The sequence below is a fragment of the Lampris incognitus genome, chromosome 9 (genome assembly GCF_029633865.1).
Source record: "Lampris incognitus isolate fLamInc1 chromosome 9, fLamInc1.hap2, whole genome shotgun sequence".
NCBI classification, from domain to species: Eukaryota; Metazoa; Chordata; class Actinopteri; order Lampriformes; family Lampridae; genus Lampris; species Lampris incognitus.
The window spans coordinates 8,612,214-8,633,203 of NC_079219.1; the positions used below are offsets into that span (position 1 = coordinate 8,612,214).

A 20,990-nucleotide genomic window follows, 5' to 3' on the forward strand; every position below is an offset into this window, starting at 1 on the left:
TCTTGGCATTCTTTACTTAATCCCAGTGCTTCACAAAAAGGTCTCATTTAATAGAATAAATAAGTTGCATTGGAACAATGTGGTGCTGAGGACAGTTGTCTAAAAGGGTTTATTGGATTCCCTCCTTCCCCTAAGCATCCATTAAGAAAATACATAGACGGGCAACAAAGAAAACAGGGGTATCAGAAACCTAAAACCATCATGGGGAAGATTTACAGCATTTTCTGGAAGTTGTCTATGGCTTCTTTGACTTTTTCAAGTTCAGTCTGGCTCTGGCGCAGCTGTAGGAAAAAGGAAATGGTATCGTTTAAGCAGTCACACACCATGTGTATTATGCGTAAACATGTTTAAAAAAGAAACTGTTGCTCTCATATCTTGGTTCCTACCTTCTCGGTGTCCACCTCCTGTACTTTCAGAGGAACCTTCTCCTTATAGTCACTCTTTGCCATCCTCTCGGTCAGTTTCTCCATCTGTTTCTCCAGGTCTACTTTCTTTGTCGTCAGCTTGGCAACCTCCTTCTCAACATCGATAAGACCCTGGAGAAATAAAGGCCAGACAAGAAAATGGTGGACAAAGCCGACATTAGGTCTGGTTTGTTTAGCTCGGTGAAACGGGAAGAGGGTGTGTAAGCACCTTTGAAAAGAACCATCCAGGAACTGAGGAGCCCCGAGTCAAATAGCATTTGAAAAACGATTGTGCTCCTGTGAATGGGTTGATCTGCTGTGAGCACCAATTGGATGGGGTACAGTGTGATTCAGATTCACACAACTTTATTTATCCCACACTAGTGTGATGGGACAATTCATGTGTCACGTTGGTAGTCTTTCATATAAAAGTACACTAAGCTCACTCTCAAATGCTCTCCTGCAATTGTTAAACTCTAGCACTCATCTTTTTCTCACTTTGTCTCCCCCTTTGTATCCGGTCAATTACCCCACTCTTCCGAGCCGTCCTGGTTGCTGCTCCGCCCCCTCTGCTGATCCGGGGAGGGCTGCAGACTACCACATGCCTCCTCCGATACATGTGGAGCCGCCAGCCACTTCTTTTCACCTGACCATGAGGAGTTTCGCCAGGGGGATGTAGTGCGTGGGAGGATCACGCTATTCCCCCCCAGTCCCCCCCCCCCCCCAAACAGGCGCCCCCAACCAACCAGAAGATGCACTAGTGCAGCGACCAGGACACACACCCACATCCGGCTTCCTGCGTGCAGACACGGCCAATTGCGTCTGTAGGGACACCCTACTAAGCTGGAGATAACACGGGGATTCGAACCGGCGAGCTCCATGTTGGTAGGCAGCAGAATAGACCTCTACGCTACCCAGACGCCCCCCAAACTCTTAGCACTCATCTTATGGTTCTGTACAGCAAATCCCACCCCACTGGGCACCAAATTAAGCTAAAATAAACCTGGTATACCAGATCGTTGGTCCTCACCTTGAGCATGAGGTTGACGGTACATCTGTCTGAGGCGATAGCCACAGCACAGCCTTCCGGGACGGGCTGGTCAGCTGTCAGGGGGATGACGGTCTGAGAGTAGGACAAGGTCTGGATCTGGAGACTGTACTTTTGCACCAGGGAAACTGTCTCAGCGTCTATACACTGGAGGTAGCCTGGGACAGAAGCAGAGGACATGAAGACGAGCTTTCACAGAAACACCGACATGACAGTTGAATAGAGATTGTAGTTCTCACATTACTGTGCTAAAGGCTTGTTAGCATTCATCTTTTATGACTTTCAAGGATGAGACCAATGTTTGTGTGTCCATGCATATATACAGTGGATATAACAGGTCCACACACCCCTGTTAAAATAGCAATTTCTGATAAACCACCAAGGTAAATCATGTCAGAACTTAACACTTTTTAAATTTCAACCTACAAAAGTGAAAAACATTTTATGGGAAAAAAAATAACAAAACTTTGAATTACTTGGTTGCATATGTGTGCACACTCTTATAATTGGGGATGTGGCTGTGTTCAGAATTAACCAATCACATTCAAACTCACGTTAGATAGTAGGTAGTATACACCTGCTGTCAGCTAAAGTGACTCTGGTTAACCCCAAATTAAGTTCAACTGTTCCTGAAGGGGTGGCGCAGTGGTGAGCACAGTCGCCTTGAAGCAAAGAAGGTCCTGGGTTCGAGCCCCGGGGTAGTCCAACCTTGGGGGGTCGTCCTCTGTGTGGAGTTTGCACGTTCTCCCCGTGTCTACGTGGGTTTCCTCCGGGTGCTCAGTTTTCCTCCAACAGTCCAAAGACATGTAGATCAGGTGAATCGGCCATACTAAAATTGTCCCTAGGTGTGAATGTGTGTGTCGGCTCTATAATGGCCTGGCGGCCTGTCCAGGGTGTCTCCTCGCTTGCCGCCCACATTGCCTGCTGGAATAGGCTCCAGCATCCCCGTGACCCTGAGAGCAGCATAAGCGGTTTGGATAATGGATGGATGGATGTTCCTGTAGGATTTTCTTGACATCATCTTGACTGTATCCATTTGTGAAAGCTACGGTCCACAAAGAGCGTACAAAGCATGAATGGGATTTCATTGTTGAAAGGTATTGCTCAGGAGAGGGACACAAAAGAACTTCCAAGGCAGATAGAGCATGGACCACAGTGAAGACAATCATCACCAAGTAGAGAAAATGTGGAACAACAGTGACATTAAAAGAGGACAGTGGAATGGTGAGGATGCAAGGATTAGAGGTGATGAAGGCATATGAGTTTAAATACTTGGGGTCAACTATCTAAAGTAACAGGGAATGCAGGGGAGAGGTGAAGAAGAGAGTGCAGGCAGGGTGGAGTGGGTGGAGAAGAGTGTCAGGAGTGATTTGTGACAGAAGGGTGCCAGCAAGAGTTAAAGGGAAGGTTTACAAGATGGTGGTGAGACCAGCTATGTTATATGGTTTGGAGACAGTGGCACTGACGAAAAGACAGGAGGCGGAGTTGAAGATGATAAGATTTTCATTGGGCGTGGCGAAGAAGGACAGGATTAGGAACGAGTATATTAGAGGGACCGCTCAGGTTGGACGGTTTGGAGACAAAGCAAGAGAGGCAAGATTGAGATGGCTTGGACATGTGTGGAGGAGAGATGCTGAGTATATTGGGAGAAGGATGCTGAATATGGAGCTGCCAGGGAAGAGGAGAAGAGGAAGGCCGAAGAGGAGGTTTATGGATGTGGTGAGGGAGGACATGCAGGTGGCTGGTGTGACAGAGGAAGACGCAGAAGACAGGAAGAAATGGAAACGGATGATCCGCTGTGGCGACCCCTAACGGGAGCAGCCGAAAGTAGTAGTAGATATTAGAGGGACAGCTCAGGTTGGACGGTTTGGAGACAAAGCAAGAGATAAGATTGAGATGGTTTGGACATGTGTGGAGGAGAGATGCTGGGTATATTGGGAGAAGGATGCTGAATATGGAGCTGCTAGAGAAGAGGAAAAGAAGAAGGCCACAGAGGAGGTTTATGGATGTGGTGAGGGAGGACATGCAGGTGGCTGGTGTGACAGAGGAAGATGCAGAGGACAGGAAGAGATGGAAACGGATGATCCGCTGTGGCGACCCCTAACAAGAGCAGCCGAAAGTAGTAGTGACATTAAAAGTTGAAAACAAACTCCCACACTGTCTAACTTGCAGTTAAACATTTGCGACATTTCGGTGCTGGACCTTTATCAGGCAAATGGCTTGTGACAATGACGAGCCATCTTAAATAGGGAGGGGCTTTACCCATGCAACCAATCAAACCTCCCACGTGCAATAGGAAGGCATAAATACGAAACGTCAATTAGCTATACTAGTCGGTAGTAGGTACCTATAAATACATCCTACAGGCCCCAAGAGATAACTGCAGTCAAAAAATGTGCATATTTAGCAGATTATGTTTGTGAATAAACTTAATATAGCACACAGAAAAAGTTAACACCAATAATAAATGTACGTAGAGCCCTCCCTAATACTCAATACAATAGACAGCAAGGCCTCAAAAAGAACATGTAGCATCAATGCATGCGTATATAAACGGACACAATCGACAGGTTATATTGGTAAATGAACCTGATAATATATGTACATATTCATATGTATGCAAGACTGTCTGGAGCTGGAAAAGGCACCCCTCACTTTTATCTAATAAAAATCATCATCCGTTCCGTAACCTATGGAGGTCATAGGAGCACAGCAGACGCCTCAACAGGGTTAAGTCATCATTGTGTTTCAGTAGGGGGAGTACCTGGTGGTCCCTATCTCCTCTCCCGGTATGGATGGCCGTTGGTTCACAGAGGAACTCATCCGCCCTTCGACAGGTTTGGTTTTTAGTCCTGCTGGGTCCACACACCCTCCTCACAACAACCCAAGGGGTTGAAGCGGAGGTGCCGATTTAGTCGCCAATGACCCGACAGTTGATCTGTTCAATACCACAGAAGCGTAATGAAGAGATGTCACGGCATCATCAAGATGCACAGCTATGAGAGAATCCTGATCCTTTCTGGTATTGTACTCACTGATCCCTAGTTTGTTTTCTGGTGGCTTTCCCAACATGCTCGCCCACAGGGACAGCGCATCATATAGATCACGTGTAGATGCACAAGTAATGACGCTGTTGATGGGAAATGTTTTGCCTGTGTGCGGCTGGGAGAAATGGTTGGTTTTCACGTGTTACTGCCCTGGGAAGAGGGCGGAATTAACAAGAACAGTACGTCCCTCGAAAATTGATGAGAAAACTGGTCAGGGAGGCTGCCAAGAGGCCTATGGCCAACATTAAAGGAGCTACAGGAATTTCTGGTAAGTACTGGTTGCTCTCTACATGTGACAACGAACTCCCGTATTCTTCATATGTCTGGGCCATGGAGGGAGGGTGGCAAGCCTGAAGCCTTTTCACTTGAAAAAACAAAACATCCAAGCCCAGCTACATTTTGCAAAAAGATACATCCAGTCTCCCAAAGCCATGTGGAAAAATGTGTTATGTTCTGATGAGACCAAGGCTGAACTTTTTGGCCGTAACTCCAAAAGGTACGTATGTTCGCCACAAAAACATGATGGCACAAGGGCGTCCAGGTAGCGTTGCTTACCAACACGGGGATTGCCGGTTCGAATACCTGTGTTACCTCCAGCTTGGTCGAGCATCCCTACAGACAATTGTCCATGTCTGCGGGTGGGAAGCCAGATGTGGGTATGTGTCCTGGTCACTGCGCTAGCGCCTCCTCTGGTCGGTCGGGGTGCCTGTTCAGGGGGGAGGAGGGGGAACTGGGGGGAATAGCGTGATCCTCCCACATGCTATGTCCCCCTGGTGAAACTCCTCACTGTCAGGTGAAAAGAAGCGGCTGGCGACTCCACATGTATCGGAAGAGGCATGTAGTAGTCTGCAGCCCTCTCTGGATCGGCAGAGGGGGTGGAGCAGTGACCAGGACGGCTCAGAAAATAGGCTACAACTGGGGAGAAAAAAAAGGGGGGGGGGCCCACAAAAAAAAACAATGACAGTATATTACCACACACCATCCCCACGGTGAAGCGTGGTGGTGGCAGCAACATACTCTGGGCCTGCTTTTCCTCAGCCAGAACTGGGGCTTTAGACGAGGTGGAAGGAATGATGAATCGCTCCAAATACCAGTCGATTCTGGCACAAAACCTTCAGGCGTCTGCTAGAAAGCGGACGATGAAGAGGAATTTCACCTTTCAGCACGACAGTGACTCAAAGTGCACACCCAAATCAACAAAGGAACGGCTTCACCGAAAGAAGATACACGTTCTGGAACGGTCCAGCCAGAGCCCAGACCTGAATCCAGCTGAAAATCTGTACGGTGATCTGCAGAGGTGCTGTGCGCAGAAGACGCCCTTGGCATTTGACAGATCTAGAAAGTTTTTGCAGGGGAGAGTTGGGAAATACTGCCAAATCGAGCTGTTTCCAAGCTGATGGACACTTACCCCACAAAGACTTGAGTGCTGTAATAAAATCAGAAGTGTTTCATCACAGTATCAGTTTAGGGATGTGCACACTTATGCAACCAGGTAATTGTTAAGTTTTCTCTTTGTATTTTTTCCCCTAACATGTTTGATTGCTTTTCATTTTAATTTTATAGGTTGTAATAAAAAAAAAAAAAAAGAAAGGAAAAGGCGTTTTCATTCTTGTACTTCTATATTTGTGAGGACCAATTTGAGTGTTTTTTTTTGGGGGATTTTTACCCCCTTTTTCTCCCAATTGTACTTGGCCAATTGCCCCACTTGGTCGTTGCTCCACCCCCTCTGCTGATCCAGGGAGGGCTGCAGACTACCACATGCCTCCTCCGATACATGTGGAGTTGCCAGCCGCTTCTTTTCACCTGATAAGTGAGGAGTTTCGCCAGGGGGACGTAGCGCGTGGGAGGATCATGCTAGTCCCCACAATTACCCCCCCCCCCCGAATAGGCGCCCCGATCGACCAGAGGAGACGCTAGTGCAGCGACCAGGGCACATATACCCTAATCCGGCTTCCCACATGCAGACACGGCCAAATGTGTCTGTAGGGATGCCTGATCAAACTGGAGATAACACAGGGATTCAAACCGGCGATCCCCTTGTTGGTAGGCAACGGAATAGACCGCCATGCCACCCAGACGCTCCCAATTTGAGTTTTTAACCATCAGAGTGAGGGCATTTTTTTCAAAGTGAGGACATTTTGGCCGGTCCTCACTTCTTTCGTCTATTTTAGGGTTAGACCTTGGGTTTAGGATTAGGTTATGGTAAGGGTTAAGGTCAGGCATGTAGTTTCAAAGGTAAGGTTAAGGTTAAGGGCTAGCGAATTAATGTAGTCAATGAGAGGTCCCCACAAAGATAGAAGTACAAGGATGCGTGTGTGTGTGTGTGTAGAGATCGATCTTACAGTCAGCACGTGTCTTGGTCAGGTTGTAGTCGGCCCTGAGGGAACGGATGGTCTTGACCACAGTCATTACAAATTCCATCTGACGGTCCACCTCCTCACTGTTCCAGCAGAACTGCATCACACAACACAAACCGGGCTCAGTCACAGCACAGCTTTCCTCCCCGTGAAAGACGGAAGGAGAGCAAACCGTGGCAACGTAGGGTTTTTACATGCTTCATCTTACACTTTTTGTGAAACTGTACCAGCTTACTTTTGTGGTGCCTCAATACAGACAAATCCCAGCTCAGTTTTCACTCCACTCCATTTCCCTTTTGCTCTTACCTCATCAGTCTCGGGGTACGGTGTGACGGAGATGCTGGGGGGGTTATCCTGGGGTTGTCGTCGTGGCAATCTCTGGAAGAGTTCCTCAGTGACGAAGGGCATCAGTGGGGCCAGAAGGCGCAGGCCAACCTCCAGACAGGTGTAAAGGGTCTGTCTGCACACCAGAGCCTGTCTCTGGCTGGCAGGGTCCTCCTCCGCCTTGCTGAACACTGGTTTCACACTTTCCTGTAGAGGGAGGGAGGTAGAAGATGGAGAAAAAAGAAAATCAGAAGGGGGGTTATCGAGAAACTACTGTGCACTTCAAATAAAAATAAGCTCTTTATATGCAGTCAAATAACGCATCATAAATGGATATACACAGGTTGAGCAGGTGATTTCTTACCAGGTAGACGTCACAGAGCTCGTAGAGCCAAAAGTTGTAGATGGCAGTGGTAATTGTGGGGAAGTCATAGGCGTGGAAGCTAGCACCGCAGAGGCCCACAGCTGCACTCAGCCTGGACAGAATCCACCGGTCTGATACACTCTCCTCTCCGCACAACTGGGGGGGACAGAAGAAAGAAGCGAGGTGTAGATGATGGTTGTGGAGAATACTGCAGATTTAGTGAAATAAAACAAAAAGCACTTTTGGAGACGCGTTAGTGTAAAGTCAGGCAGGAAGTGTGGGCTTGTGATGCTTTGTAACCATCAGTACACCCATCCATCCATGATCTGAACCACGTATCCTGCTCTCAGGGTCGCAGGAAGCCTATCCCAGCAGTCATTGGGCAGCAGGCAGGGAGACACCCTGGACAGTCTGCCAGGCCATCACACATTCATACCTAGGGGCAATTTAGTACGGCCGATTCACCTGACCTAGATGCAGAGGACGACCCGGGATGACTCCCCCCGCCCCCCAAGGTTGGACTACCCCGGGGCTCGAACCCAGAACCTTCTCACTGTGAGGAGACCGCGCTAACCACTGCGCCACCATGCCTCGCCATCAGTACATTCCCGTATCAAACCTCTAGACCTGGAAAATCAAGGCAGATACTGATGTGCATTCATGCAATGACTTTAATGGCTAACTTTAAAAGACTGAAGGTACTGGACAGCTCCCACATGTGAGGTGTGTTTGAGGGTACGATATTCAAGGCTCAGCGTTTTCAGTTTTTACCGATTTTCACCAAAAAATACCCAGATTTTTTAAAAGGAGCAGATCAGTTTAAACTGATTTTCACCCGGATTTTGTTTCCACGGATCCAAAAGTTGTTCCTGTTCATGTGAGGTTATGCAACAGTGCCCTCTTGTGGCGAAATTTGGCATGCTGGATGGCTTTGAAAAATAAAAACTGAAAACGATGAGCCTTGATGATATTGCATAGTGACAGTGAAAACCATATTTGCAAAGCAAAACTTTTCCAGGGAACTGGAGGTTAAACTAGAATCCTTATTCAGTGCTTAAGTACACCAAACAATATTTCCAGGACAACATTTTCTGGAGCATAAGATGACTCATAAATATAAGCAGGGGTGGCTGAATGGCACTGAAACAAAGTGAATGACAGTCTCCAACGCTTCAGATTTTTGCCTTTGAGAAAACAGGAACCGGGCCAACGGAGTTGTTTTGAGTCGTCGCTTCACGCCTCGACTCCCGAAAGACTTGGCTTATACTCGCAGGTCTCGTGAACAATAAAGTGATCACAGCAAACTGCTATCTACCGAGGTGCATTTGAAAACGGCAGAGGACGGGTCGAGCCACACATCCACTTTGATTTATTGTCTTCCACAGAAATGAAAGAAGGTAGTCAGAGGCAGAAATTGCACCTTTAACACTTTCAGCTCGTTTATGCGATTACCCACAACCAGACCTATGCAAGACGGTTCCAGACTCGGTCTTCTCCTCCACTTTGATTTGATTTGATATTTGAGATACTTTATTGATCCCTGTGGGGAGACTACACTCTGCATTTAACACATCCTAGCTGTGTGGCTGGGAGCAGTGGGCAGCCGCCGTGCAGCGCCCGGGGACCAACTCCAGTTCGTCTTGCCATGCCTTGGTCAGGGGCACAGACAGGAGTATTAACCCCAACATGCATGTCTTTTTGATGGTGGGGGAAACTGGAGCACCTGGAGAAAATCCACCGCAGACACGGGGAGAACATGCAAACTCCACACAGAGGACGACCTGGGATGACCCCCCCCCCCCCCCCAAAGGTTGTACAACCCTGAGGTTCAAACCCAGAACCTTCTTGCTGTGAGGCGACAGTGCTAACCACTGCGCCACCATGCTGTTAGGATAAAACTGGAACATCACTCAGCTAGAAATAGACAATTATTTCAGAATTATGTACACCCTGTCAACAACCAGTGAGGTGTGGATGCTTCAGCTGTTGTCAGCATCACACGGGTAGCTGGTCTACAGTTAAAGGCAACCGCACGTAACTTTGAAAAAGGACGTGTTCAATATACGAGTCAGACTGTGTGTTCAAAAAGTATTGTTCTATAAGGAATGCCTCAGTTTTTTCACATGGTGCGACTGTTCCTTGATCAGTCATCTCCAGTCATGTGATCCTGAGATCCATGGGTATAACAGCTTTGACTCCAAACAAATGACGCTACATTCCAGCAGCGGAGATGCAACACATACAGTCACATGTTTGGAAATCACTTCGTATGTCACCGAACATGAACATGGCAAAGCCTTTGCTGTTTATCCTCACGCCTTTGTTATCTTAATTTTCACCTGAGCTTTCTCCGACGGTACGAAATTTTCGCCCAGTGTCTTCATTGCAAACTTCACGGCGTTCCACAGCTTGTTGCAGAAGTGGCGGTAACCCAAGATGCGGTTGACATCAAGGTTTATGTCTCTGCCTGGGGGACAAAGCAATGGAAAAAGTAAACATTTAGATTTTGAAGAACATGTTGAATTATTGTTGAATTGTTGCTGACACAAGAGGCATCAGATGCGGAGTACAAACGAAAATCAGCTGCAAAACATTTTAAGCTCAGTTGGGCAGCACGGTGGCACAGTGGTTAGCGCAGTCGCTTCGCAGCAAGACGGTTCTGGGTTCGAGCCCCAGGGTAGTCCAACCTTGGGGGGGTTGTTCCAGATCGTCCTCTGTGTGGAGTTTGCATGTTCGCCCCATGTCTGCATGGGTTTCCTCCGGGTGCTCCGGTTTCCTCCCACAGTCCAAAGACATGTAGGTCAGGTGAGTCGGCCATACTAAATTGTCCCTAGGTATGAATGTGTGTGTGTGTGTGTCGGCCCAGTGGCCTGTCCAGGGTGTCTCCCCGCCTGCTGCCCAATGACTGCTGGGATAGGCTCCAGCATCCCCGTGACCCTGAGAGCAGGATAAGTGGTTCGGATAATGGATGGATGGATGGACGTTGAATTATCTGGCTATTTGATACAATACATTGAGATGTGTAAACTTGTGTTTTATGACAAGGTTAAAACACTAATTTTCCAGTACAACTGACTAGCCAGTGTTTTGACACATTATCGAAAGTGAATGCCAATAAATATGTATTTAACTGGAGGGTGAGATGGGGGAGACAGAGAGAGATAGAGAGACAGAAATGCAGACAAGCTGAGGGTGTCCATGACAGATGAAGACAGAAGAGTGTCTTCAGTCAAACAGAGAAATAAAGCCTTTCACCTTGGCTGGAGTAGGCACAGAGGGCGAACCGCAGCGCGTCTGTCCCGCATTCTGGGATGCCATTGGGGTAATCGGATTTTTGGCCCTGCTTGGCCTTCTCCACCTCCACTGGATCCAGGTTACTGTCCTTCAGCTGGGCATGAAGACCCTGGAGGCAAGGAGGAAGAAGGGAGAGAAAATGAGGAGTGGAGAGGGGGAAAGGGAGAGGTGGTTATCAATGAAGTCAAAAAATATACATATATACATTTTTATGTCGTGTTTCAAAGGAGAAATCCATTTCAACTGCTTTCTGATGTTTTAATTGGCCAGACACTACATGACTACAGAAATGGCTGGGGGGATGCAGGTTAATACAAGTCCTTCAGCACCCTCTAGAGGACAAGTCTGCTTCGTACCGGTGAGCAGCTCCCTCACAACTGGCAGGGAGATGGATGTGCTCAATAAAAGCTTGTCAGAAGAAAAGATGGTGCTTAATAAAGCCTATATATGACCACGGCTCTCTAGGGTGCAATGTGCATGTGGGGACTGTGTAAAAATGAACCCACAGGCGCATCAAATGTATATATTAGTGTGTGTGTGTTGCATGTGTGTATGCGTGTTACCTCTAGGGAGATCCCAGTGATGACATCTAGTGGGTCAATGACGTTTCCCAGGGATTTGCTCATTTTCCTCCCGTGGGCATCCCTCACCACCGCATGCAGATAAACCTGTCAAAAAACAACAACAAAAAACATCACCGTCTGTATAATAACCCCCATCCCCACCCCCTCCCCTTGGTAATCCTCACTAGTCTCACCTCTTTAAATGGCAGTTTGCCGGTCAGTTTGAGGCCCATCATAACCATGCGAGCCACCCAGAAGAACAGGATGTCATGGCCGGTCTCCAGCAGCGTTCCCGGATAGAACACGTTCAGATCCTGGGTCTGCAGGGAGGGACCACAGACATCATTATTAATGGAACAATTATTTAAGCTGTAAAGGACATTAAAAGGTACAATGATATGTCAATTTTTAAAAAAACACATTAAATATTGACTAGGACATCCATCCATTATCCAAGCTGTTTATCCCAATTTGGGTCACGGGATGCTGGAGCCTATCCCAGCAGTCATTGGGCGGCAGGCGGGGAGACATCCTGGACAGGCCACCAGGCCATCACAGGGCCGACTAGGATATTGAATCGCAAATTTTTACGTCAGCATAACATTGTGGATATAATGGTCACTACATAAAAAATAAATAAAAAAAAGTCATCTGTGAACCCTTATGAGGCAAGATGCACTTTCACTGCCATCTCAGTAGTGTCAAATGACAGTGCCTGTTAAAAACTCGCAATTCAGCAAATTGCTGTCATCTATATCACACAAATTGGGCTGCTTTGGAGAAGTTTAGTTTGGGAACTGAGATTTTTAAGATAAATGACGCCTGCATTGGTAGCCCACTCACAGCTCTGTTGATCTAACATGAACTTGTATCTCACCTCATTGGGCCATCCGAAGATGGAGAAGGGGAAAATACCAGAGGAGAACCAGGTGTCCAAGACATCCTCATCTGAAAAACGTTACCATTGACTCCAATTTATGTCCATCCAGACACTGGTGTACCAGGATTGAATTAAATGACGATCTCAGACATGTGTATTGGGGTTGTCAGATGTATACGCTGCTGTGTCTTACCCTGTTTGAGTGAGACTTTGTCAGCGGACACGTTGAAGCGTTTTGCTGCTTTTTCTCTGGCTTCCTCCTCTGTCCGCCCACTCACCCAGTAGTGACCATCCATGTCCTGGAGCAAAGATGAAGGAAATGTGACCAAAGAAAAATGTCCAAAATGTAGGACAGTAAAATGACAAGTGCAGAATTAGTGAACTAAGATGAATTTATTTTACTTTTTTTTTTTTTTGATGCAAATTCTGACAGATGTGACTGTACCTCTCCTGGTTTCACAGAGGGATCATTCACTGTGACAAAGTAGGCAGGGATTCTGTGACCCCACCACAGCTGACGGGAGATGCACCAGTCCCTAGGAGGCAGAAACAGGGACAGGGATGAATTTTATTTTTCTCATTTAGCAGCAATCCAAAGTGATTGACAAGAGTCTCAGCAAGTAGCAGATATATTCCCATATCTCCAAGTATCACAGAGCACCAAATACTGACTAACATCACAAAGCATGCATGTCATGTTGAGTGCACTTAGTGTTAAGTACGCCACGCATAGATCACTGATAGCGAGTGACAGGAGGTTCAAGTTACAAAAGTAGTTGGACAATGCCACAAGTCAGTATAACAGACAAAAGAGTGCACGTCTGTCAAATGTGCAATAGGTAGATCACCAACATAGACACGAGTAATACATAGCAGGGGACACAAATTGCAAGTTGGCCAAACAAAGCTGCAAATCTGTTTAGCTGACATGGGTAGGCATGGAAAAAGACAAGTTTTTAGCCTTCTCTTGAATAAAGTTAAGCGTGTATATATATCGCTCTGATGGAAGATGGGGGTACATTCCATATGACCACCAGCTTTTTACTTTTAGAGTGGGCATTGACAGCGGCCTTGCAGAATAGTAGCCTTGCAGAATCTTGAAATAGGTCTCGATAATTTATGGTGAAATTATCCATCTCGATTTGAATTTACCAGGTTAATAGTTGGAAAACATATGCATAATGGCAATATTGACACAAATAACTTAATTTAGGATGCTCACTGTAGCTATATATCACCAAAAAGTTAACATAAAATGCAAAATGGGAATGGAAATATTTCTAGCTAAGTAGGGTACTCCACACATCCCTCTCCCCAGCAACGCCCTCCAGCTCCTCCTGGGGGATCCCAAGGTGTTCCCAGGCCAGATTGGACACGTAGTCCCTCCAGCGAGTTCTGGGTCTACCCCGGGGTCTCCTCCCAGTTGGACATGCCCGGTAAACCTCCAAAGGAAGGCGCCCAGGAGGCATCCTAATCAGATGCCCGAACCACCTCAACTGGCTCCATTCGATGCAAAGGAGCAGCGGCTCTACTCTAAGCTCCCTCCAGATGTCAGAGCTCCTCACCCTACCTCTAAGGCTGAGCCCAGACACCTTATGGAGGAAACTCATTTCATAATTTAAGCAATATTTCACAAATGAATCGGGTTCATCATTTTCGCCATATTCACACAGTCCCATTGGTTCCAAATCCGCAAGAAAATTGTACTGCATAGTAGTTTTGGGATGGGAGCCAGATCTAATAGCTCTGTTCCTTTGTAAAAGCCATTCAGAAAGAGCTCTTTATTCTTTTATGGGGGGGGGCACTACTTTCTTTATCGGCAGAACACAGTAAGCTTTAGTGGCAGGATTACACTACTGAGTCGATCAATGGAATAAATAGCAAAACATACAAGTATACAGTATATTATTACTTTTGTTCATATTTAAAGCTGTACTCTGATATTTTACGGCAGCCCATGTGCAATCAGCTTAGCCCCCCTCCCCACCAACTCCCTTCCCTTCGCAAATATCGCGCTCTGCTTTAATGTCTTATTTTTTTGCTGAAGTGTATCCAAATACTTCTGCGTTTTCAAGTTTGGCTCATATTTTTTGAAGTGGGCGCTCACTCACGGGTTCGTGACAAATTGCCACTAATGTTAAAAAAAAAAGCAGCTCTCACATGTTGCCTTCGTTTATACCAAAGAGCCACTCAAAAGGTCCAGATCTTTTGCAAATGACACAAGACTACTGTATTAAACTGAAAGGAAACGAATGAACAATGAAGAGAAATCGTCACCTGATATTGTCCATCCAGTTGAACCAAGTCTTGAGGTGGTGGTCCGGGATGATCTTCAGCTGACCCTCTCTGACGGCATCTGCTGCCTGCTTGCCCATGTCTGTGCAGTTCACGTACCACTGGGGCTTCAGCAGCGGCTCCACAATGTCCTTCGAGCGACTGACAGAAGTAAACACACACTAAGTTCAGATGAGGACCTAACAGAGAAGATCTTAAAAACAAATAACTCATGAATAAACCAACACACACACAAATACACAAACTCACCTGCAGACTGGTACCACCATAGGATTGTCCTTGACCTCTTTGAACTGGCCTCTGTCCTTCAGCGCCTGCAGCACTGCCTTCCTGGCCTCAAATCGCTTCATACCCTGGGAGAGAGGAAAGAATAAGTCTCAAAATAAGACAAAAAGACTTTACAAGAAAATGACAAAGACAAAAATCCAGACATTTTTAGTTCACGATAGAGTTGCCCACTCTCATGGGAAGGAGAGGATAATGAGATGACATACCAAAAAGGGAGGGGGCACATTAATGAGCAAGCCTTTCTCATCCAGGATGTTGATGAAGGCCAGATTGTGTCTCTCACCAACCTCGTAGTCATTGTGGTCATGGGCTGGGGTGATCTTGACAGCACCTTGATGAGGGCGATGGAGAACACTGGCAATGAGAAAAGCCATCTGGGCAAACAATCTGTTATAACTGCTTATTCTCATTCAGCACTTCCTCGAGTAGCTTCTCTGGTAGCAATGCTTACCCGTTCCGAAGTTCATGTCTACGAAATCATCAAAGACAATGGGCATCTTGCGGTCACAGAAGGGGTGCAGCACCATTTTCCCTTTCAGGTGCTGGTACCTGGCATCATCAGGGTGGACAGCCACAGCTGAATCTCCCAGCATGGTCTCAATACGAGTGGTGGCCACAATCACCTCTTCATCTGAGGAGTAGAAAGGAGACAATGCAAATATGAGGAAAATTCTTGAAATCGAAGGTTTCAAATCAAATATTTTCATTCCAAAATTTTTTTTTTTTATAGAAAAAACAGTCGCTTACCTGATCCATCTATCTTATAGGAGAAAGAAACAAGCACTCCAAACTCAACTTTCTCCTTGTAACCAGGAACGGGCAAAAGAGTCCTGCCAGTCAGCTCCTTCTTATCCACCTACAACACAACAGGAACACTGAGGCATGAGAGGAAACTGTTTTGCTAGCCGTGCTGGGTGTTACAGTTTTAGTAAGGTTTGTCAAGGGTGTGTAATCATAAGCAACAGAACTACACATATGCATGCAAAGTCTACCTCTATGTCTGAGATGGCAGAATTGAGCGTGCATGACCAGTTGACCAGTCTCTTGCTTCTGTAGATTACTCCCTCCTCGTGCATACGGACAAAGGCCTCCTGGACTGCATAAGAGAGTTTCTAAACAGAAAAAAAAAAAACGTGTTATTGAGATAAGTAGGCAAACGTATCTTCCAGCAGAAGTGCATTCAGCAAGCTCAGATGCTTACAGGGTCCATAGTGAAGCAGGCTCTGTCCCAGTCCAGAGAGGAGCCCAATTTCTTCAACTGGTGGTAGATACGGTCTCCCTTTCTGAAACGTAAAAAAGGTTGAGTAATGACTGAGGTATTTAATCCAGGGGTTTTTTCTCTGCTTCAGATCCCTCCTCAACTTTTCCACTTCCTCCACTTACTCATTTTTCCACTTCCAGACCTCCTGGATGAAGTTGTCCCTGCCCATGTCATGGCGGGTTACGCCCCTCTCCCTCATCAGCTTCTTCTCCACCACCACCTGGGTGGCAATGCCAGCGTGGTCACAACCAGGGTTCCACAAGGTGGTCTCGCCTCGCATCCTGTGCCTGGAATGACATGGGGGGGGGGGGGGGGGACAAAACACATCAAGTACCAAGACTGAAAACTCATGCAACAAAATACCACTTTGAAAATATATTTTCATAGATTTTAGTTACCATCTGGTCAGACAATCCTGAATGGCATTAGTGAGGGCATGTCCCAGATGAAGAGACCCAGTCACGTTGGGCGGAGGGATACACATCATGAAGATGCCACGGGGGTTGGGCTCGCTGATGTTCTTCCTCTGCAAAGCATAGGGAGGAGAGACACATTGCTGTTTTGGTGGCGAATCCACTAAATGTATGAAAATGTGACATTTTCCACCGCGTTGATAGTGTATGACCAAAGAGGCTCTCTCACCCCATACTCAGGCTTGAAATATCCCTGCTTTTCCCACCATGAATACCAGGCAGCCTCCACATACTGGGGACTGTAGGAGTCAGGAAGCGGACTAATGACGTCTGACAAAAGAGAAAAGGAGACAAGGGATTAAAAGAAACCCACATGGTCTTATGCTTAGAATAAAGCAATGCAAAAACACCACATAATCACGTTACAAGGGAGAAAACTCTCTCCTACACATGCACACACAGACCAACTACCTTTCTTTTCCCCAGGTGGGGTAGGGATGTTGTATGTGATCACTCCCAACTCTTTCTTCTCTGGCTTTGCCTTTTTCTGAGAAAAAGAAAAAGAAAAGAGTACATCCATTTGGCATGTCAAACTGACAGGAAGTAAACATGGCAAATCCAGACCTACACACCAATATTGTCAATATTGGAACGATTTGTTTCTCGAAGTTGCACCACTGTCTTAAGAATAATTCTACTTACTGAAGCCTAGTGTCTTTACCTCTGTTGGTGGCTGCTTCTTTTTCTTCTCTTCCATTTCCTTTTTTTGTTGGAATTTCTCCATCTTTTCTCTCTTCTTCGCCTCCTTCTTCAGCTGGGCCTCTGTCTTTGGTGGTCCTGAATGAGGAAAGGTTTCTAAAATCATGGTACTGTACACACCTGATATTAACAAAAAGAAGTTTTACACTTAAACTGTTGCAACCACCAACGACGGAGCCGTACCATTGGCTGTGGCACCAGTGCCATTAGCAGCATGATTGGTGTTGGCCGGGTTGCCATTGGCAGCAACAATAGTCGTGGGTGTAACGGGTACCATCTTCTCACACAGAGCGATCTTCCCCAAGACTTTGAGAAACTGGGGTTGGTTGATGCAGGTCATAAACCATCTGGTAACATTGATCAAGAGCTTCCTGTCTGGTGACTCCAAAGCCTCACAAGCGAAGGAACAAAAAAAAAAGTTGGGAAAAACAAGACTGACTAATATACTGCACAATCAATACGGTAAGAAACTGTAATAATCCCTCCTGGGAAATTATATTATTCGGCAGCAAGCAGGCTCAAAACACTGCAACAGTGCGGAGTTAAATTGCTGAAGATAAAAGTCAATAAAATTACAAACTACAAACAATACAGAATATGACTGGAGAAACAGAGCAATGGTGTCTAAATAATGAACAGACAGGGCGATTAAAAAAAAAACACTATCAAAAAAAATTCTGGCTATAAATAATCGAAATATGTAGTCTCATAGCAATGAACAACCAACCAGAACCATAAACATTTGAGAGGCAATCACAAGAAATAAGGATATATTTAAAAAGAGGAAAATATAAAAATAGAATTAGCAACATTGTTATGATTGCACTGTTTTGATATTACATTTAGATGATACTACTGCTACAATTTAATCAATTTCAATACTGTTCGTTCTTTTTGGTGAAAATGCACATGAGATTGATAAAGCAGCTTAATAGATTAGGAGTACAAGGAAATACCTTGGGTTTCAAGTGCAGGCATGCATACTGAAAAACAATCATCAACTAAAATAGCCACAGAAACACGTAAGACAACAGGTTACACAACAATGTAAGCCTGACTTACATATTTGAAAGGCAGGAGAACAGCTGTTGCTACAGCCATGTCAGCCAGTGTGATGGCCTCCCCCACCAGGAAGGTCTTGGGTTCCAGGGCCCGGTCCAAAACTTTCAGAACACGCAACAGCTCAGCCCGAGAACTCTGCTGGAGCTAAGGAAGCGGGGGAAGTGAACTTTAAATGAAACCTAATCAGTTTCAACAAAAGGCATATAAAAATGTTTCTAGTCTCCCCTTCCCTCACCTTCTTATCCTCACTCATCACCCCGAGCAGAGGGAAGACCACAGCACAAGACACAGGGGTGAGCTCATTGTCTGCGAAGCTGAGCCACTGCCACACCTGACTCTGTTGTTTAGCATCCCGGCCTGCCCTCTTACCCTGAAGGGCCAGGTACCAGGCCACAGCACTGGCCCCACTCAGGACATCACCGCCTTGCCTGGTTCCTAGAACAAGGGAGGGCTTACAACGGGCATTCAAGGAGGCCGGAGGGTCCTCTTTGATGATACGGGGACGTGAGGAGAGGCAAAACTCGGCCGCTATAAGAGGCAGGAGACTCCTGAAGTCATCCGGATGTGGGGACACATAGAGAGCGGCCATCCCTGACAGGGAAATAGAATTGTCGATTGGTCAGTGGTTGGGTAATCGAGGGTCAACAATCGTTGAAACTGTGAAGCAAATGATTCCTCAGTAACAGAATTCAGCGTGCACAGCAACAACGAGGGCTAGCTAGCAAGGTAAACGAGCATATGCATGGGTATTAAGACAGTAGTTACGATATAATCATACTATCTACTACTTGGCATCTTTCAAAGGAAGCTGGTCACACTAATCGGCTGGCGAGCGAGTTCATCTTTTGCCGAGCTGGTGTTTGGGCACCTGTCATAACATTGCATGTGATGAAGCCATACTGAAGAGGCTAACCGCCAGACCCAATAAGTCAAGTCAAAACTTTGACGGGAGTATTGGCAAGCACATTGCAACGAGTACGACGGGATTCGGCAATTTTCCCCGTAGGTATTCATTTTCTAAAAGTAATTCTAATGACAACCACTTTAGACAGAACTACTGAGTCAAATCTACTATGAAAGTTGCCCATACCTTTCGATGAGCCAGAGACGTCAGCTTGGCGCTAGCATACAAGTGGACTCATGAGTTCCCACTCCGCCGCTCCGCCGTCTGATGCAATGTGGTGAATGTGTTCCGGTTTCAAGGACCCCCCTGCCACACTAAGGTGACCTCTACAATGCCGTATAATAATAATAATAATAATAATAATTATTATTATTATTATTATTTACGTTTAGGTTAATTACATAATGCAGATCATTTGGCTAAATGATTGTCTTCTTTGTTCACTATGAGCTACCGTATCTTGGGATAAATCGATGTGTTCTGGGATCTACTATGTTCTGGCGTACAAATCGACTCGGTATCGATGTGTTCTGGGATCTACTACTATGATTTGGCACGTATGTAACGCTATCGGCCTTATGTCACTTGGTTATTTTTGTTTTAATAAACCAGCAGTTTTGTTTTGTTTTGTAGTTTGTTTTTTTGTTTTGTTACAAGCCTGTGTGATCATTGACTCACACACAAGTGAACAAATTTCCACACACAATATTTTCGTAATAATTTTGTAGATTTAGGGGCGTCAATCTCTCAGCCTCCTGCCTGTTAATTAGATACCATCCCCATAGGTTTCTGAAAGAGGTATTTCAGACAGTCGACCCACAAATTCTCTTCATTATCAACTGCTCACTGTCTACCGATTGGTTGTTCCCATCTCATTTTAAACGTGCAATAATAGTCCGACCTCTCCTGATGAAGGCCGCTCTCAGCCCTCTCGTTAAGCACATTTAGACCAATTTAAAATGTACCTTTTCATGCAAAATATTAGAAAAGTCTGTTGCTTCTCAACTAACTGCACACATGAATAATTGTAGCATCTTTTGAGCAATATCAACCAGGATTCCGTCCCCACGTCACAGCACAGATCATGAATCAGATTTCCAAACTGGATCGGTCGAGGCCCGGGTTACCAATGACCGGCACCGGTACTGTTGGCCAGCAGGGTGTCGGTGGAATCTATGCTACTGTTGGGCAAAGGAGAAGGAGAGGGGGAAGGCATGTGCAGAAGCAGTGGGACGGGAGAAAGGGTAAGAGTGTGGAGGTGAGAGTCTGAATTTTGAATGTTGGCACTACGACTGGTAAAGGGAGAGAGCTAGCTGATTTGATGGAAAGAGAAAAGGTATGTATACTGCAGGGGCGAAAATCTGATATCAACTTTGGAGGGGACAATTACATGAAATTTTTCTCAAGAGCAATTCCTGAGGGGGACACCAAAAGTAGTGCTGTAACACATAGCCTACGTTGTAATGTGTTAAATGTATATTGAGGAACCCTAATTACTACTACTGGATAATTGATAGGTAGTTAACTAAAGGGTTGTCCCAACTTGTTCAAATATTTAAATCATTATACTACTACTACTAATAGTTATAGCAGTGTTCCTTATCAGTCCAGTATGTATGCAGGTATTTGTATTTACAACCAGCAATACCAAGAAAAGCCAGTAGGTGGCAATGATACTGTACATTGAATGGGTACAGTTTTCGTAAATACAACAAGCATGGTGTGAT

General features: G+C 45.9%; 1 protein-coding gene across 1 annotated transcript; it reads right to left on the minus strand.

Annotated features, from left to right (window-relative positions):
- On the minus strand, positions 1-19,526 carry vars1 (valyl-tRNA synthetase 1). The gene is made up of 29 exons (XM_056286902.1): positions 19,450-19,526; positions 18,595-18,950; positions 18,360-18,503; positions 17,481-17,688; positions 17,260-17,375; positions 17,010-17,085; positions 16,768-16,868; positions 16,524-16,651; positions 16,248-16,412; positions 16,066-16,147; positions 15,857-15,976; positions 15,612-15,720; positions 15,316-15,495; positions 15,071-15,195; positions 14,826-14,929; positions 14,559-14,717; positions 12,727-12,817; positions 12,475-12,580; positions 12,279-12,349; positions 11,596-11,721; positions 11,402-11,506; positions 10,800-10,947; positions 9,884-10,011; positions 7,545-7,700; positions 7,163-7,387; positions 6,842-6,953; positions 1,435-1,610; positions 387-536; positions 1-281 (listed from the first exon to the last, which is right to left on the minus strand). Exons 2-29 carry the CDS (start codon positions 18,946-18,948, stop codon positions 213-215), a joined length of 3,834 nt encoding a protein of 1,277 aa, XP_056142877.1. The 5' UTR covers positions 18,949-18,950; positions 19,450-19,526; the 3' UTR covers positions 1-212.
- Between the last annotated feature and the right edge of the window lie 1,464 nt (positions 19,527-20,990).